The sequence below is a fragment of the Macrobrachium nipponense genome, chromosome 28 (assembly GCF_015104395.2).
Source record: "Macrobrachium nipponense isolate FS-2020 chromosome 28, ASM1510439v2, whole genome shotgun sequence".
Taxonomy (NCBI): domain Eukaryota; kingdom Metazoa; phylum Arthropoda; class Malacostraca; order Decapoda; family Palaemonidae; genus Macrobrachium; species Macrobrachium nipponense.
This window is the reverse complement of record NC_087217.1, coordinates 15,051,828-15,070,467: the sequence shown is the minus strand read 5'-3', so window position 1 is coordinate 15,070,467 and position 18,640 is coordinate 15,051,828. Positions and strand designations below refer to the sequence as shown.

The 18,640-nt window shown below is 35.6% G+C and overlaps 1 protein-coding gene across 3 annotated transcripts in view; it reads right to left on the bottom strand.

Moving 5' to 3' along the window:
- LOC135201449 (rap guanine nucleotide exchange factor 4-like) overlaps positions 1 to 18,640 on the bottom strand; it is a 725,795-nt gene that overhangs the window by 475,144 nt on the left and 232,011 nt on the right. For all 3 annotated transcript variants that reach the window (XM_064230397.1, XM_064230399.1, XM_064230398.1), the window contains exon 2: positions 9,333 to 9,475. In XM_064230397.1, the coding sequence (XP_064086467.1) occupies positions 9,333 to 9,475 (143 nt within the window). The remainder of the gene's footprint in view (positions 1 to 9,332; positions 9,476 to 18,640) is intronic.

Here is an 18,640-nt window from a genome sequence, read left to right as displayed (position 1 = left end):
GCGTCCGTAATGCCTGAAGGTATACATATATACATATAAATTATATATAATATATATATATATATATACATATTATATATATATATACATATATTATATAATATTGTCATCTTGTTGCCAGTTAATGCTAAGTGAATAATGTATTAGATTATTTTTGAAACTGTTAATTAGTTAAGAATGGTAACTGCTAGTTTTTCTCCTCTCCGGTGTTTGACTTGTTGTACGTTTTTACTAATCCTCTTTTCAAATTCCATATTTGGTGATATCACTGGGAGTGGTCTTCTCCCCCCTCCAACCCCCCGGCTCTTGCTGTCCAGTGGGGATATGGAGGTCTTCGGTGGTGATATGAGGGAGTTGTTTCCTGGACCTTGCCTTGAACGCTATTTGAAAGGATCGTTGATACTGATTTTTGGCCGCTGCACTTGTACTTGGACTGGAGATATTTCACCCCAACATACCTTTTGGATCTCCCAGTCTGCAGCCTCAGGATTTATCCTTAACGCCCTTGGTTCAGTTATAAAGCCAAGGGGACCTCTCTGTCCCAAGGTAAAATTATATACTTATTAAGCTCACGGCAAATGTTCCTCTGCTGTCGGTTTCGGTGAACCGCTTGATTCTTGCCAGCCACCTATTGATATTTTTGGATTCAGCGCTGTGATTGCATTAGCATCGGATTATCACCCTGATTTGTCCTCCAGACGTGGAGTTGTACCTTGCCTTGCAAGAGAAGTACTTTAAAACATTCGGAGTTGTTAGGAATATTAGTGTGTATTTGTTAGGATATTCTTTCTTTTTGCCTTTCTCCTCCTTTCTGGACCCCCTCCTTTTTGTGGTTGAATGTGTTGGTTTCTTTTATTAGTTGTGTATTTGGGATTTGTTTAGTGATTATTTAAGGGTGAGTGTTATTCATAGACTTTTGTATTATAAGAGGTTCAGGTGTAATTTCTGCCTAACGAATTTTGTATTAAATTTAAGTGATTTTTCTGAAGTGTTTATTTTCACCCATGAATTGATTTTGCACACTGTGGTTTAAGGCTGTGGTACGATTTCACACCTTGTGAATTTCGTATCCTGTTAAGTGAATACAGGAGTAACCTATATTTTGATAAGTGTATCGTGTGGTGGTTAACAAGCCATCACAAACTGGCGACCGTGGCAGGATCTTTCGTGCCTGTGCGTATTCACTTGTGTGCAAAATTAATTTTAGGGGTTTTGTTTTTGGCAACAGTTTTACACCGCTTCGTGAGTTAGGTATTTTTGGAATTATTCTTTGGTGTGATTTTTCGGTCATAATGAAGGTGGCTAATATAATTGAACTTTTGAGTGGAGAGGGTGGGGTGGCAGCAAGGCTCGCAGAGTTAAATAGGCCTGAGTTGGAGCAGGTGGCTCTACATTTAGAGATAGAATTTGATGCCTCTGTAAAGAAAGGATTATTATTGTTACAAATTTATGAGTGTGTCAAAAATGTAAAACCAGATGGTGATCAGGAGGTTAAGCAGGAGCTAACTGCAGAAGTGTTGAACAAACAAATTGAATTGAAAATGTTGGAATTTAATATGGAAAAGTTTAAGGCGGAGGAGAGAGAAAAAAGGAAGACAGCATGAAATTGCTATGAAGGGTTTGGAACCCCCTTCTCCTCTTTCTCCCAGTAGATCTGTAACGCCTGTTATAAATTTGGTTCAGGCTTTAAAATTTGTGCCTACTTTTCAGGAATGTAATGTCGCTGAGTTTTTTGTATCCTTTGAAAGGATAGCTGCTAGGTTGCAATGGCCACGGGAATATTGGACCACCCTTATCCAAAGCAAGTTAGTAGGTAGGGCCCAGAGAGTTTATGTGACCTTGGACGAATCTTTATCCTCGGACTATGAAAATGTGAAAGCCATAGTTTTAAAGGCTTATGAACTGGTGCCGGAGGCTTATCGCCAGCGGTTTAGAAATTTACAAAAAGGTAATGAACAAACATTTGTTGAGTTTGCTAGAGGTAAAAAACAGTATGCAGAGGATTGGTTCAAATCCAAAGAAGTGGATGATTATGACAAGTTGAAGGAGTTATTGTTAGTAGAAGAATTTAAGCGGTGTGTACCAGATAAACTAAAAGTACATTTAGAGGAACTGAAAATAGAGACGTTACAGGAGGTTGCCATTGCAAGTGACGAATATTATTTGTCACATAAAAATGAGTTAGGGGTGATGAATCACGCAAAGCCTGGCTGGATTAGAACGGGCCGGAGCGGTAATAATAATAATAATAATAATAGTAATGCTTGTGGTAGGCCTAATTTTGTTAATAGGAGTCAACCCAGGAGGCAGAATAATGATAATAATTTTTCTCCCAATAATAATCGCTTTTCTCCCAATAATAATCGCTTTTCTCCTAATAGTGGTAACAGGGGGTATAATGTTTATAATCCGGAAAAATTGAGAGGCATGACATGCTTCTTTTGTAATAAAAAGGGCCATGTAAAAAGTCAGTGTTTTGCCTTCAAGAAGTCCCTGCAAGCTAATGGTAGACCAGTTATGGGCATTGAAAAGAGAGAGAGTGTTCCCGTCCAAACGAGAACGGCTGAACAATGACTATCCAATTGCTTTAACAGGTATTTGTCCCATGGTAGTGTCTCGTCTGTGAATTCATCCAAAGTTAAAGAGGTTCGTATTTTGCGAGACACTGGTGCCGCTCAGTCGTTGATTTTACGAGAAGCATTACCTAGCGATTTTGTCCATGACTATGAAGAGTTTGTGTTGTTGTCTGGTTTCCCCGATTCGGTCGAGTCTTATCCCATCGGTAATTTCCATTTAAAATGTCCTTCCTTTTCAGGAATATTGAAATTGGCCATTGTGAATAAGTTTCCTGGTAAGGACTGGATGTAGTGTTAGGAATGATGTGGCTTATAAAAATAAACATAATCCAATTTTGATAAATAATGAAATTGCAGTAGTTTACTCGTTCTAGAGCTAGTGTTGTTGACGCTGCAGAGTCAGCAACAGATGTAGATTTGAGTAGTTTAGAACGTAGTGATAGCGTAGTAGTAGGAGATATTGGGATTTTGAAGGACAAATTGAATTGGACTACTGAAGAGCTTATAAAAGCTCAGAAAAAGGATTTTCGGGGTCTCCCTATTGAGTCAGGTGAGGTGTCTGATGTAACTGTTCCAAGATTTAAGATAATGAATAATATTTTATATAGGTTGAGTAGGCCTATGGAGGCTGATAATATTGGTCATGAAATTTTGAGACAGATAATGGTACCTTTTATTTTCAGGAATGAGTTAATATCATTGGCACATGACAGTGGTTTAGCTGGTCATTTTGGCATTCATAAGACTCGGGGAAGTTGCTTATGAATTACTATTGGCCCAGTGAAGGCAGACGTAAAGAAGTTTGTCAATAGTTGTGACGTCTGTCAGAAGGTCGGTAAGCCCAATCAGTCTATACCAAAAGCACCTCTATGTCCTATCCCCCTTGTTTCTGAACCTTTTAAAGAGGTAATTATTGATGTTGTTGGACCATTGCCCAAGACACGTAGTGGTAATGAATATATTTTTACTATTATGGATAAAATGTCTCGATATCCTGAGGCAATACCACTACGTACCATAAAAAGTGTTAAGATTGTAGATGTACTAATTGATTTCTTCACCAGGTTTGGGATGCCTAAGATAATTCAATCAGACTGTGGTACTAATTTCATCAGCAAGTATTTTAGAGAGAAAATGTCAGAGTTCGGTATTAAACATGTGACTTCATCTCCTTATCATCCTGAAAGTCAGGGTGCTCTGGAGAGGTTTCATCAAACCATGAAATCGATGATTAGGAAATATAGTTTAAGTCACGGTTCTGAGTGGGATAAAGAATTACCATATCTCTTATTTGCTTTTCGGTCGGCTCCAAGTCAATCATTAGGTTTGTCGCCTTTCAATTTGGTTTTCGGACATTGTGTTCGTGGTCCTCTCGATGTCGTAAGAGAGTCATGGGAAGGTGACATTCCTGATATTAATTTGTTGGATTACATGACTAATTTGGGTGATAAAATGATGAAGGCTTGGGAATTTGCTCGTGAAAATATGTTGTGTAGTCAAAGAAGAATGAAGTTTTTTTTTTATTTTTTTGACAGGAAAACCAAGACTCGCAACTTCGCTGTAGGCGACAAGGTGTTGGTGTTGTTACCTTTTCCCGGTAATCCATTAAAAGCTTCATTTTCAGGTCCTTGGAAAATTTTGAAAAAAATGAGTGATGTTAATTATTTAGTAGAGACTCCTGAGAGAAGGAAACCTTTTCAGCTTTGTCATAAATATGTTGAAGGCATATATGGCAAACGGGAGGTAAAGCTATTCCTGTAGCAACAATTGGAGAGATTGTTAAATGTAAAACCAATTTATTCTTTTCAGAGGAAGAACGTAATGAGAATAAATATGGTAATGATGATAACTGGCCATCAGGTAATATGTCTTCTTTAGAAAATTTTGGTTAGTTCAGGTTTCTTTTCATTTGTGTTATGAGAAACGTAGGTCTCTGGAGAAGTTGGTGTGTGATTATAAACAATTGTTTTCAGATGTCCCAGGAAGGACATCAGTCCTTGAGCATGACGTGGACGTAGGTAATGCCACGCCTGTGAAACAATCTCCTTACAGGTTAAATCCTTTCAAGAGTGAAGTTGTTGCTAAGGAGGTTGATTATATGTTAAAACACGGTCTAATTGAGCATAGTCAAAGTCCTTGGTCCATCTCTGTTGTATTGGTAAAGAAACCCGATGGAGATTTTAGGTTATGTATTGACTACAGAAGGATTAATGAGTTGACTAAATCTGATTGTTATCCATTACCTCGTATTGAAGATTGCATTGATCGGATGGGTAAATCTAAATATATAAGTAAATTTGATTTATTAAAAGGGTATTGGCAAGTTCCTTTGTCGAAACGAGCAAGGGCCTTGTCAGCCTTCGTAACACCTCAAGGGTTGTTTCAATGTCGTGTGATGCCGTTTGGTATGAAAAATGCAGCCGCTACTTTTCAAAGGTTGATGAATACGTTGTTGTACGGTTTGGAAGGGTGCGTCGTTTATATTGATGACATTGTTATTTATAGTGATGATTGGGAAACACATTTAAAGCGTATTAAGGCCTTGTTTTGAAATATTGAAGAAAGCTGGTTTCTTTGGTGATTAATTTAAAAAAGAAATTTAATTTTGCAAAAGCAAAGGTCGTGTATTTAGGTCATGAAATTGGTGATGGTAAGGTTGCTCCAAAACAAGCTAACGTTGATTGTATTGAAAAAATGTTAATTCCTAGGTGTCTGAGAGATGTCAGAAAATTCCTTGGATTAGTTGGGTATTACAGGAGGTTCGTTAAGAATTTTTCTGACATCGCCGACCCTTTAACGAATCTCCTAAGAAAGAAGGTAATTTTTGTCTGGAATGATGAAGCACAAAGGGCTTTTGATAATTTGAAAAGGATACTTCTTAATTATCCTGTCTTGAGAGCTCCTGATTTTGACCTTCCTTTTTCTCTCGCCACGGATGCAAGTGACGTTGGAGTAGGGGCGGTGTTATTACAGAATGACGAACAGGGAATTTCCCACCCTGTCGCATTCTTTTCAAAAAAGTTGTCCTCTGCCCAACGTAAATATTCTACTGTGGAGAAGGAGACTCTTGCTGTAGTACTAGCCATTAATCATTTCCAGGTTTATCTCTCTTCCACAGGAACTCCTATAAAGATTATGACGGACCATAATCCCCTGACCTTCATCAGCAGGTACAAGAATAAAAATCAACGTTTGATGCGGTGGAGTCTCCTGCTTCAGGAGTGGAATTTGGAATTTTCACATATCCCTGGAAAAGTTAACATTGTTGCCGATGTTCTTTCTCGCAGCGTTGAGTAGAAATTCTTGTGGAGGGCTATGCGGATATTAAGGTAGTATCTGTATCGTTCTAATTACTGTATGTGTGCTGTTGAAGTAGGTGCTTAGGTTTTTTTTTATTGCAAAGAGTAGTTGATTGTATAACGAATATGTATTAATCAGAATTTTCCTTCACAGGAGTTGAGTAAAGGCATAAGGCTGTAAAATTAAGAATTGATTAATATTACGACCACAGGTGAAGGTAAAAGGTGCTACTCGGTGTTCATATTTTGTGGCAATGTTTATCTTAATGAAGGTTGGTGAGGTGTTAAAAATGCGTTATGGAATGAGTGTTATAGGATACGAATGGTTATTATCGTATATAAAGATTGTTACTGAGGGGTGTTGTATACAAGGATGGTGGTATTTACTGGTCATTGGCACATGGTGTAATACGGTGGGGTGATTAAATTGTTTAGGGTACTAATTGGAGAGTTTACATTGTTAGCTGACAGCTACTAATCCGAATCCGGGCATTCTTTATTTTCAGGCATAACTACGCTTCACGAAATTTTTGCGTGTTGGGATTGCGCAGGGGAAAACTGTGTTGGTTTTCTCTGTGTCGTCCAATTTTGGTGTATGTATTCGGTAGGACACTTTTATAGTGATCTAGTGTATTGTCACGGTGTTTATAGACAGGACTATTGTTCGCTGAACATTGTTACAATGAGCGATGAGAAACAAAGTGAAACAACTTTGAGTGTGTGTAAAATAGTTATGACCTATGAACAGATATGTGGAATCCGGTTTAAAACAGTGTAGCTCTAAGTGTGTACTTATGTGAGAGCCTTGTAGCTCTTGGAAAATTTTTTTTTTTGGTTTTTGTTTTGGAGTTGGTTTGGGAGGTTTCTAGTGTAGTATATCTCCATAGTGTATATTGATATTCTGTTAATTTTAGTGCCTTAATTGTAAGCTGCATCCTTGTTTCTTTGCCACCCCCAACCCCCCAACCCCCCAATTTTTCTTGTCTTGTTTTATAAGAGCAATTTTCTTAATGAGTATTTTGGTTTTACAGCTATGAATGAAATATTGCATTTGTTGTTTTATTGTATTTGTTTTAGCATGTGATTATTTCATATTTTTGCCTTTATTTAGAATTTTATTTTTAAAAAAATTTTGGAAAAATTTTTTTTTTCTTTGGGAGAGGAGGTGTCATCTTGTTGCCAGTTAATGCTAAGTGAATAATGTATTAGATTATTTTTGAAACTGTTAATTAGTTAAGAATGGTAACTGCTAGTTTTTCTCCTCTCCGGTGTTTGACTTGTTGTACGTTTTTACTAATCCTCTTTTCAAATTCCATATTTGGTGATATCACTGGGAGTGGTCTTCTCCCCCCTCCAACCCCCCGGCTCTTGCTGTCCAGTGGGGACTAGGAGGTCTTCGGTGGTGATATGAGGGAGTTGTTTCCTGGACCTTGCCTTGAACGCTATTTGAAAGGATCGTTTGATACTGATTTTGCCGCTGCACTTGTACTTGGACTGGAGATATTTCACCCACCCCCAACATACCTTTTGGATCTCCCGTCTGCAGCCTCAGGATTTATCCTTAACGCCCTTGGTTCAGTTATAAAGCCAAGGGGACCTCTCTGTCCCAAGGTAAAATTATATACTTATTAAGCTCACGGCAAATGTTCCTCTGCTGTCGGTTTCGGTGACCGCTTGATTCTTGCCAGCCACCTATTGATATTTTTTGGATTCAGCGCTGTGATTGCATTAGCATCGGATTATTACACCCGATTTGTCCCTCCAGACGTGGAGTTTTGTACCTTGCCTTGCAAGAGAAAAGTACTTTAAAACCATTCGGAGTTGTTAGGAATATTAGTGTGTATTTGTTAGGATATTCTTTCTTTTTGCCTTTCTCCTCCTTTCTGGACCCCCTCCTTTTTGTGGTTGAATGTGTTGGTTTCTTTTATTAGTTGTGTATTTGGGATTTGTTTAGTGATTATTTAAGGGTGAGTGTTATTCATAGACTTTTGTATTATAAGAGGTTCAGGTGTAATTTCTGCCTAACGAATTTTGTATTAAATTTAAGTGATTTTTCTGAAGTGTTTATTTTCACCCTGAATTGATTTTGCACACTGTGGTTTAAGGCTGTGGTACGATTTCACACCTTGTGAATTTCGTATCCTGTTAAGTGAATACAGGAGTAACCTATATTTTTGATAAGTGTATCGTGTGGTGGTTAACAAGCCATCACAATATATATATATATATATATATATACATATCCTCTTTAAATTGGTATAATCTCTATATCTATATGAAGGTATTTGTTCCTTCTAGTTAAAAGTAACTTTTATCAACCTTCCTATATCGTAACATAAACTAATAAGAACATAATAACGTCAAAGGGCATCAAAATTCATGGACATCTGATGAGACTAAAATCCCACCTAAAACTTATCTCCAAAATATTTAAAACTCTACATTTCTTCCAAAATATTTCACTATAATTTGATTTTCTTTTTTTTTTTGGCATCCGATAATACCAATCCACCTGGTAGAGGACCTTGCAAACAAGCGTTTACCCAGGTTATCATTCTCAGCAAGAATGGAAAATATATCAATTCAAATTTCCATCTTTTTACGTTTCCTAACCAACTTTTTAATCCAGATAATCTGCTTAGGTTAATGTACCTTCCCGCATTAAATACCTCTCTGAAACTGAAGCAGTTACCATTTTTCTACTACTGAAACCTTCACAACCAAAGTAAGCCAGACAAAAATGTAAACACAACCATGGGCGTAATGGAGCTCCCATTACTTTAACGAGTGTGTTCAGTTGGTCATCCAGATCAAAAGACTATCAATATATTGGCTACTCTTCCATTTCTCTGCTGATTTTCTTTTGATTTCGTTTTTCTTCTGTCGGTTTTTATACCTATTAACTTATAGCGCCTCTTTCTCTCCTTACTTTGTCTAATATATCTGATCATCCCTGAAGTAACCGATTAATCTACGACCCTACAATATAGGTGACAATTTTATTGTAGAAATTTTATAGTGTGTTGTGTTTATAGTTTCTATTAACATTTTTTTTCGTTAGCTCTGAAAATTTCATCGAATTATTTTGCTATCATCATTAACAATTTTCTCCACTTGACACCAGAACATGAATTTGTCAAAGTACTGCTTAAAGCATAATTCATCAAAATACCACTAAAACAGTGTATTGCACCAACTAAAATATATAGACTTAACGCTATACCCAAGTTCTACCAAACACATACAAAAAAGCAAAACCCAGAATCCATCATACTATAATGCATTACAAAAAACTTATCAGGCTCCAACAATACTTGAAATTTATCAAAAGGCTACAGCTAAAATTAAATACATAAACTAAATTACGCAATACTTCGAGCTGTCGAACTAATACTAATAAATTCTGATGCATTAGTATTATAGACATTAAAGTGAAACGGCTAAGAACTACACTTACATGTAACGCCTTTTTCCAGATCCTCGTAGTATGAGCACCGAGCAATATCGAAAAGAACTGGAGAAGGGAGTCGATCTAAGGGCGGTACTCGACGCAGCTTCGAGGTGATTGTCGACACATCAACCGGACTGCGTTCCTCTGGCCTGGGAAAATAGGAGAAAAATTAAAACGTGAAGAAAACGGACGTGAATGGAATTGATCATGCCAAGATTAGCGAACCCACTATTTTTCATGACAATATTAAATATTATATATATATATATATATATATATATATATATATATATGTGTGTGTGTGTGTGTGTGTGTATTTACATATTATATATATATATATATATATATATATAATATATATATGCAATATAAAAACACTGTATCGTGCTTCTAAGAAATCAATAGAGGGATCCACAGTAATATCCTTGTTTATCTAGATATAATATGTTTATACAAAGCTTAAAGCTTTCGTCCATCCTCCTGTGGACTTGATCACTAAGTCATTTGCTTAGTGATCAAGTCCCACAGAGGATGGACGAAAGCTTTAAGCTTTGTATAAACATATTATATCTAGATAAACAAGGATATTACTGTGGATCCCTCTATTGATAATATATATATATATATATATATATATATATATATAAATAAATATATATATATATATATATGTATATTTACATACACACACACACACACACACACATATATATATATATATATATATATATATATATATATATACATTTCAATTAGAATTGAGCAAGAATTTCCTAAAAAAATAGTGGGTTCGCTAATCTTGCCATGATCCAATGGAAAATAAAATTAAGCACTAAATCCGTACAAAAAAATGCGCTCTCTCTCTCTCTCTCTCTCTCTCTCTCTCTCTCTCTCTCTCCTAGAAAATGAAAAAGTTCGACAACTGAAAGCCAGTTTTTTACAGTCTCTTAAATTATGTCTCTCTCCTAAATTCTCAATATATTTGGATACAGCTATTGAAAGACATATAAGGCATAAAAGCGTTTCAATAAAATCTGAAGAGTGCAGGGGGAACACAGCTTCAAAGGGATTGAAAAAAGAACAAAACCTTAATTGCTTCGCACACAACTTTCAGAAAAGTTGTAATTGTTTCTCAACTCCTAACAATAAATTTTAGTATAAAGTTGAAGAATTTATTTTCTTACATAATTGGAAACTTTTCTTTTTCATTATTTATTGGCATGGATCAATTATGTATGCTGTATAAGGATGATATACGGGCGCTTTCAAATCTACCATTTCATGAGGTCTCGAAGAACCATGTTTACAAGGGCATAATGTGACATAATCTTCAAAAACTGAAGATTTTCGCTACCTTATGCGTACAATTAGTGGATATCTTGATAACTTAATAACCACATGACCCATAAAAGCAAACCATCGATTGCAACACTACCCACAATCTCTAAAGTATCCTGCAAGTTATTATTCATCCAAAACGCTTTGTGAGAATACGACCATTTATAAAGTTCTACCTAGATTCCCATCCACATTGAATATTTGGATATAACAGATAAATTCCATGAAACGTATTTGGACAGAGAATACACCTAAGATTTCATTTTTCAAAGACATGCGCGTACAAGGAATAAACCTTGCAAAAATCAATTTCATTGTGGAGAGAAGCGGAGAGTTATTCATGATGAACGGTAGGGCAGCACTGTTCTACAGAAATTCTTCTCTCTCTCTCTCTCTCTCTCTCTCTCTCTCTCTCTCTCTCTCTCTCTCTCTCTCTCTCTCTCTCTCTCCCCTTAACTAACTCTAATCAAGCTACCTGTCAGTATGCAACTTTCCTATCTACCCGACGCAGCCATGCCACACCCATTTCCCCCCTAAAGAGGAAAAAAAAATGGCCCTCTCACGAAGAGGACAGATAAATGAAGGAAGGTTTTATGACATTATCGACCATCGATTCCAGCGGGCTGGCTCAGCAGGAAGCCTCCGAGCTCTGTTATTACCGCCTGTTTATCTTGCATTAGCGCTGCAGTATCACATATGGGGTTGACAGAATGACGCAGACACACGAGCCTTCGTAGAATTACACTGTCACATAAATCTTGACTGAGAATTGCACAGCTGGCGATAATCAGGAACACGGATATATTGCAGACAGGTAAAGGGGCTGTGCCGTGGAGGACTCTTTCGATTTATAACAGGTTTTCTACGCGGTTATTAAGAAAAAACGTAATATATGCCTCCGAAAACGTTTTATCGGCAAGGAATGTCTGGAATAAAAGAAAAAAAAAAAAGAAGAAAGGCAATATCCATCTGTAAATAGAATTATAATAACTCTAAATATTGGGACGTGAGATATCTGTCATCTGTGATCAAGACTGTAATATGTATGTGTGTGTGTGTGTGTTTTCTTAGTTCCTTAGCACAAATGCTGTGTGTGCTCCATTATCCAGTTTAAGGGTTTATACATTTAGGTAAAAGTAAAATTATTTATTTAATAAAATCCTGTTTTAATATTTCTTTTAATAATAAAAGGTGATCAGTAACACGTCAGTTTCTTCATTAAACTACACTATTCTATTTTCTATACCGAGGGAAAAATCAAATCCACAAATCCTTTTCAGCCAATTTGACTTTACTCTCTCTACGTGGTCTGACCTCGACAAGTACCTGCCTTCTTTATACCTTCGTACTGAACCCTTTCAGTTCTCTTTGTTTTCTAATGAACAAGATTTATTTCGATTCCAGAACCTGCCACTACACCTGTTCGGAAAAGTAAACGCCTATTACACGAGTACGTTTTCTTAATGACTGCGTCTGCCTTTGTAGGGAATCTTTCTAGTCTGTAAATCCTGCAACGCTTCTATTGTACTCTTCGGCTATCCTGTATTCACATCCATCATATATATCTACATCCTTTCACTGTAATAATCAACGACTTCCACTTTCATTCCTCCTATTGACAACCATTCCAACACTAACGCGAAACCTTTTTGTGTTCTTTTTTATTATCTTATTACATACGAAATGATTTGCCTACCTATGTAATTCCTCTCCAATACTCCCAACTATACGGAGATATAACACTTTGTCATTCAGCGTTCTCTTTCTTATGATATAATTTGTCTTTATCATCTTAACCTATGCAAATGAATAGGCTTTTCTTTTACTCGTAGACATAGAATTACTTAAGATTTTGAAATTTATGTAAAATGTGTGTCTACGTGTGTATACATATGGCCATGGAGGGTAAGCAAAAAATCAGATTGAGCAGTGACGCTGTAGCTAGAGACAAGAAATCGCTCTGTAGAACAAGCATATGCCAAGGAAAGAATCATGGAGAAGGATAACTCGAGCGGCCGACCCCATAACAAGATGGCATTAAGGTCGTACGAAGAAGTATACTAAAATATAATGTACGTTTTCATGTTTGTTTGTGTGTGGCACTGTTCAAAAACCTTAGAATACGAGACAGCGGAAACTTAAAAACTAAGAACATATGAAATTCTATCCTTCCAATGACTGACGGAGTTTTAAATTGATACACAAAACCATTGACAAACATCACACAAATACTTTTGTCTCCTAAACGAGAGAGAGAGAGAGAGAGAGAGAGAGAGAGAGAGAGAGAGAGAGAGATAGTTTATCGAAAATGAAGGTAGAAAATCGCTAAAGTAAAAGAAAAATCATGACATATTCACGCGGTCATAAAATTAAGGCAAAATCATGATAAGAAATTCTGAAATACAAAGGCCAAAACACATACGCTACAATTTAGTGTAAAAAATTTTGCTAGAATTTAATTACATATTGTTACACCTGCATCCTAACAATTTAAGGATGGTTAGATTATACAATGTTAGACTTTTTTTATTGGATCAATACTCCAAAAAAAATTTAGAACGCTATATATTAATGAACCCCCTGGATAAAACATTCAACAAAAATAACTAACCATTTTGTAGTTTCCTCGTACTGCTAAGCCAATAACTGAATTAACTGCCATTTACTGAAGATTAACTATTCACCTAATTTGTCATCAATTTGCACATTCGCATCAGCAAATACGCAGCCGTGTCTAATACATACATGCTAATGTGAAATGTTCCTCAGTAATTAACCAAAACCTTGATTACACTCAAGGAAGAGCCGAGCTGTTCATTAACACTGAATAACAATCATTAGCGGGTAATGGACCACTATTAATAACGAACCCCCTGAGCTGGAGATACATATCAAAATCCACTTTTTCTACTAAAGACTACAACCTAAATAACATCACTTGATTTCATTTATTATTCAGATTTTTGAAGGACGTCGATGGAAATCGTACCAAGAAATATTAATCATCCAGCAGTTTTTCATTACAAAGACTCTACTACTATTCTTATTTACGCGATATATATATATATATATATATATATATATATATATATATATATATATATATATATCTGTGTGTGCGCGTTTGGGTGTGGGTGTTTGTGTGTTCTCAGTGTCTATTTCCAACTGTCTGTTGGCATATATCATACAACTAAAATAAATATATATAAAAAAAATTTAAAAGCGTGTATAGAACTTAATTATGTGCAAGATATCTTACTACAGTGGTGCAAGAAAAACCTGATCTTGCACTGCAGGTCATTCGCAGCGAGTGTTGGCTAATCTGAATATGATAGATTAAAAAGTTCAAAGTCTACGGGGTTTACACACCATATTTCATATGTACAACTAGATTGTCACATTACAAATGAAAGATGCCAAGGAAAGCAGGATTTCATGTTATGTAACTGTCCACAGAACTGACAACCAAAAGCATTACCCAGCCAAGTAACAAAGAGATGTAAAAACGCGGTAGGGAATAAACGTCTCATTCTACACCCTGCCTTTTCACAGGATAAAAAGTCAGGGAAATTGGAAGCAGGATGTAAACGGCATCAGAGAACAAAAGTCAAGACAGATTAAAATGCTTAAAGGTTAACTGCATAGTTCTTCGCTAATGCAATATAGGATGGAGCAGTATGAGTATCTGGTTTCAATGCTTTATTACTGGTGAGTCTTAAGATTAGATGTAAGAAACAGCTGGTTTTCTTGAAGCTTTCTGCAAAAAAAGTCTATCCACAATTCAGCAGTTGAAATGTGAAGGAAGCAGCGATCATTACCATTTCCTTATCAGAAACCACTAATGTTAGGGAATATAGCTTAACCTTCAAATTTCACACATCTCTATATACATATTACGTATACAAATACGAATTAAAATTAAGTACATATTACGTATACAAATACGAATTAAAATTAAGTCAACAAAAAAGGCCCATTCAATTTTCTTTATTTTGTACATATAAAAACCAACAAAAGAATCATTTTTCCCCTGACAAAAATAACCATAAAAAATATGTTTTCCTTTAAATACACTCATACTTTACTAATCATGATATATTCATGGTTTCCCAATGGCGGATTCCCTATCGCCTAGCCAAAGAGGATATAACATCATTGTGCTTCAGTTCGTATCCCTTTCCTACTAGTCCAAAATTAATTGAAAAACTGAAAACGCCAAGAGTGAAGCTACAATAACCACTAGGGAACCCAAGTTCATTATGTTAGTCATTAAAGATGAAATTAAAATTGGTAATAGTCAAAACAATCTATTGTCTTGGCGTAATGCTGAAAATGGAAACAATTACCGGTGTAATAAACAGAAACAAACCAAAACTTGAAAAATTAAGATAATATAATTTCGTCATGGTAGGTATAAATAGCAATAACCTAAGTATGACTGGAAAGGTAATTTAAAGTTTTGCAATGTCCATATAGAATTTTTCAGTATCATTTTATCTCGGCATTCTGACAGTTTAACATTATTTGGCTTTCTGTAACAAGCAGTCAAAGATTTAAACCATTCGGCTGTAAAATAATACCACATTAAGTACCCTACCATGAAAACCAAGAATAAAGACCAATCAAAGAATTATTATACTAATAAGTAATTATTCAATAAAGAATTATGAAATTCAAAACTCCACTTAGGTTTTAATGCGTTATAGCTGGTGTCATAAACTATATTCTGTAGGAAAGAGAAGTTATCGTTTCTAGCAATACTTTTCGACACCAAAATACGAAAAATTTTGTGTTCGGCTAACCGGTCATTTTGTGTCAATATGTTATTTGGTATTTTTGAACGTTCTGCATGAAAACCAACATTAACACATCTCATGCAATGAGAAACATTGCTATACAAAAATGCAGTCAAAAAGAGATGGGTACACTGTGGGTGTGGTGTTACATACATATATATGAAAACACATTGCGTTACGTTATATAACGTTAAGATGACGAAAATATATCGTGGGAGAGTATTCTGCAAGAATACATCGACAGAAACCTAACTAGCACAGCCCAAAAAAAGGTCTTTTATTTATAAAGCCTAATATTCTATATATATATATATATATATATATATATATATATATATATATATATATATGTGTGTGTGTGTGTGTGTATGTATGTATGTATGTGTGTATATATATATATATATATAATATATATATATATATATATATATATAAGACCTTAATTTGCGCTACAAGGTCATGTTTCTGTCAATGTCTTCTTGCAGAATCTTCTCCTCTATATACTATATATTATATATATAGATATATATATATATATATATATATATATATATATATATATATATATATGGTGTATAATGCTTCTTAAGTTGCTTAATATTTTCTATGGCTAATGTGCTGCGTCTAGACAATAATAATAGATTTATTTACAAGATTTACAAAAAAAAAAATATTTTGGATGGTTGACGTCAGCCGTCTATACGCTGTTGGTTAATGATAGCAAAGCTTGCAGTGTATTTTTGCAGACTAAATGAGAAATTATAGCAGGTGATACGTTGTTGACTACTGATATAAAAATAAATCTGCAAAAACTGGCCGAGTTAATTTTTTTTTTAAAGTGAGGAAAATTGCAAGACGATGCTAATATAATAGAGCCCATGCATTTCAGTGAAAGCCAGGAATACTGGGTTGAATATTCACCGAGATATGAGGAACAATAGTAATGGTTACCTCAATGGAATATGGGAGCGAATGTTACGAATGAAGACAAGAGTAAGGCCACTGAATCAGAAGACGTGAACAAGGAAAGGTAAAATGAGTTCTGTGGCCGAGTGAAAGATTAGCACAGAAAAATTATAGATAATTTTGTTAGGAAGGTTTTGTCTCGTAGACAGAATAGGTGACGAAAGTTTAAAAATACATACGTAAATTCAGAAGACTTGGTAAGGAACAGAAGGGATCAAGAAAAGTCTTAGTTAATGGAGTGGCAGTAAAACAATAGCCTCATAATATTCATGAAGCATCAGAATGCACGTCAGGCAAAGTTAATGGCAGAGTTTATAACATTCTCATTTTATTTAAGAGGATTCTGTGTATGCGTAACAATAACGCACTGAAATTTAAGATACAAGTAGTTCCTCTTGACTCAGAAGCTAAGAAACCAAAGGTCACATTAACTAGTTATTACTGAAACAACAACAGCAATTATTATCATTATCTAAAAAAGTCTTCAAAGTACTAAAAATGACTAAACAAAACGCGTGTTCTCCAAATGATTTAATTATTCATTTACTGTCTACCTAATTAACTGGGCTCTTTCAACGAGAATGAAAAACATAATGCACCATTATGTACTATTTCAAAGACTCGTAGCCTGAACGCTGGGTTAGTAATGAAGCCGGTTAATAATTAACTTTGTAAAATGAACGCTAAAGGGAACAGTCTATTTCCACACAATGAAACATTAGGAGAAAATAAAAAAATAAATACAAAAACTACCTCGTCCAGCTTCCAAACTAAACCTTTCTTTTACGAAAGGATTGGAAGTGTTGACGGTATGAGAGTAGAATAGAATAGAACAGAATATAGAATTTGGGCCAAAGGCCAAGCGCTGGGACTTATGAGGGCATTCAGTGGTGAAACGGAAATTAACTGTCAAAGTGATTGAAAGGTGTGACAGGAGAAAAACCTCGCAGTTATACTATGAAACAACTGTTAGGAAAAGATGAAAAGTAATATGGAATTAAGGGAATATGAACGGAGATACGTTAAAAGCAATGAAGAGGGCTGCAGCTAGGGGCCGAAGAGACGCTGCAAAGAACCTTGAATAATACATACAGTGCACCGCATGTGGTACATTGACGGCACTACCCGTCTACGGGGGTTGACGTTAAGAAAAACAAGGCGTGATCCGACCTCCAGCTTACTCTGAACGCGTGCAAGATTTTACTCTCGCACAAAAGTTGCGAATATATTCCTAACTTAGCATGAAGTGGTCTTAGTAATTAATACTCATACTTAATACTACTCATACTAACAAGGATCAAATAAAAATGGCAAATTAAACACATTCATATACTCTAAGTTATAAGCAGAAACAAAAAATAACTAAAAAGAAACATAGCCTAAAGTCAGTACACCAAATAAATTAAGATGTGCTAAACTCTACAGAGATAGAGCCTTGTTTCACCAACGAAAATTAAAATAAATACGCTAATTTTATTATAAATAATTATTTCTGTACTGTTTAACATGCACATTATTATCTACATTTTCATTCCAATGAATAATTCATAAATATATTATCCTAAAATTCCTGTATCTTTAACTCAACGCGAAACACCTTTTTCATACCTTTTAGGCTCTTCCATAGACCTTTCCTACCCTGACCCCCCAACAACAACAACAACCACCACCACCAAGGAGTTTGTAGCCCAGAGTAAACGAAAACAGCGCATATCAACACGAGCAGATGTTACCTGGCCGCTTCAAAAGAGGAGTTCTAGAAATGTTCCACGATTGAAGAAGCAGAGAGGTTCCTTTGCGCAGGAAACGAGGATCGACGGAGGGGATGTCAGCAACGCTGTTAATGAGATAAACTGCCTTTTGATTCAATCCTTCTGTCGTGAAGGGAAACAAAGAAGCAGCCAAAATGTCAGAGAGAAAAGAGAACGAACGGGACTGCCTATGTAGAGTGTTTGTAATTGGGTTACTTACTTCACCAAAACATAGTTGCCAAGCTTTCCGGGGTATATTAGCCATTTGAATTACGTGGCGTCTGCGATTTAAGTTTGAAATAAACCTGAACTCTCAGATGGTTGAGAGAAGGTGACGTTTAAAGTCATCATCATCAAAACGAAGATGCTGACGACTGCAGAGAGACAAGCTTAGAATATAAATCTACAGACTTTTCCATCGTAAAGGAAATCAAAACAAAAACGCTGAGTCACAAATAAACAA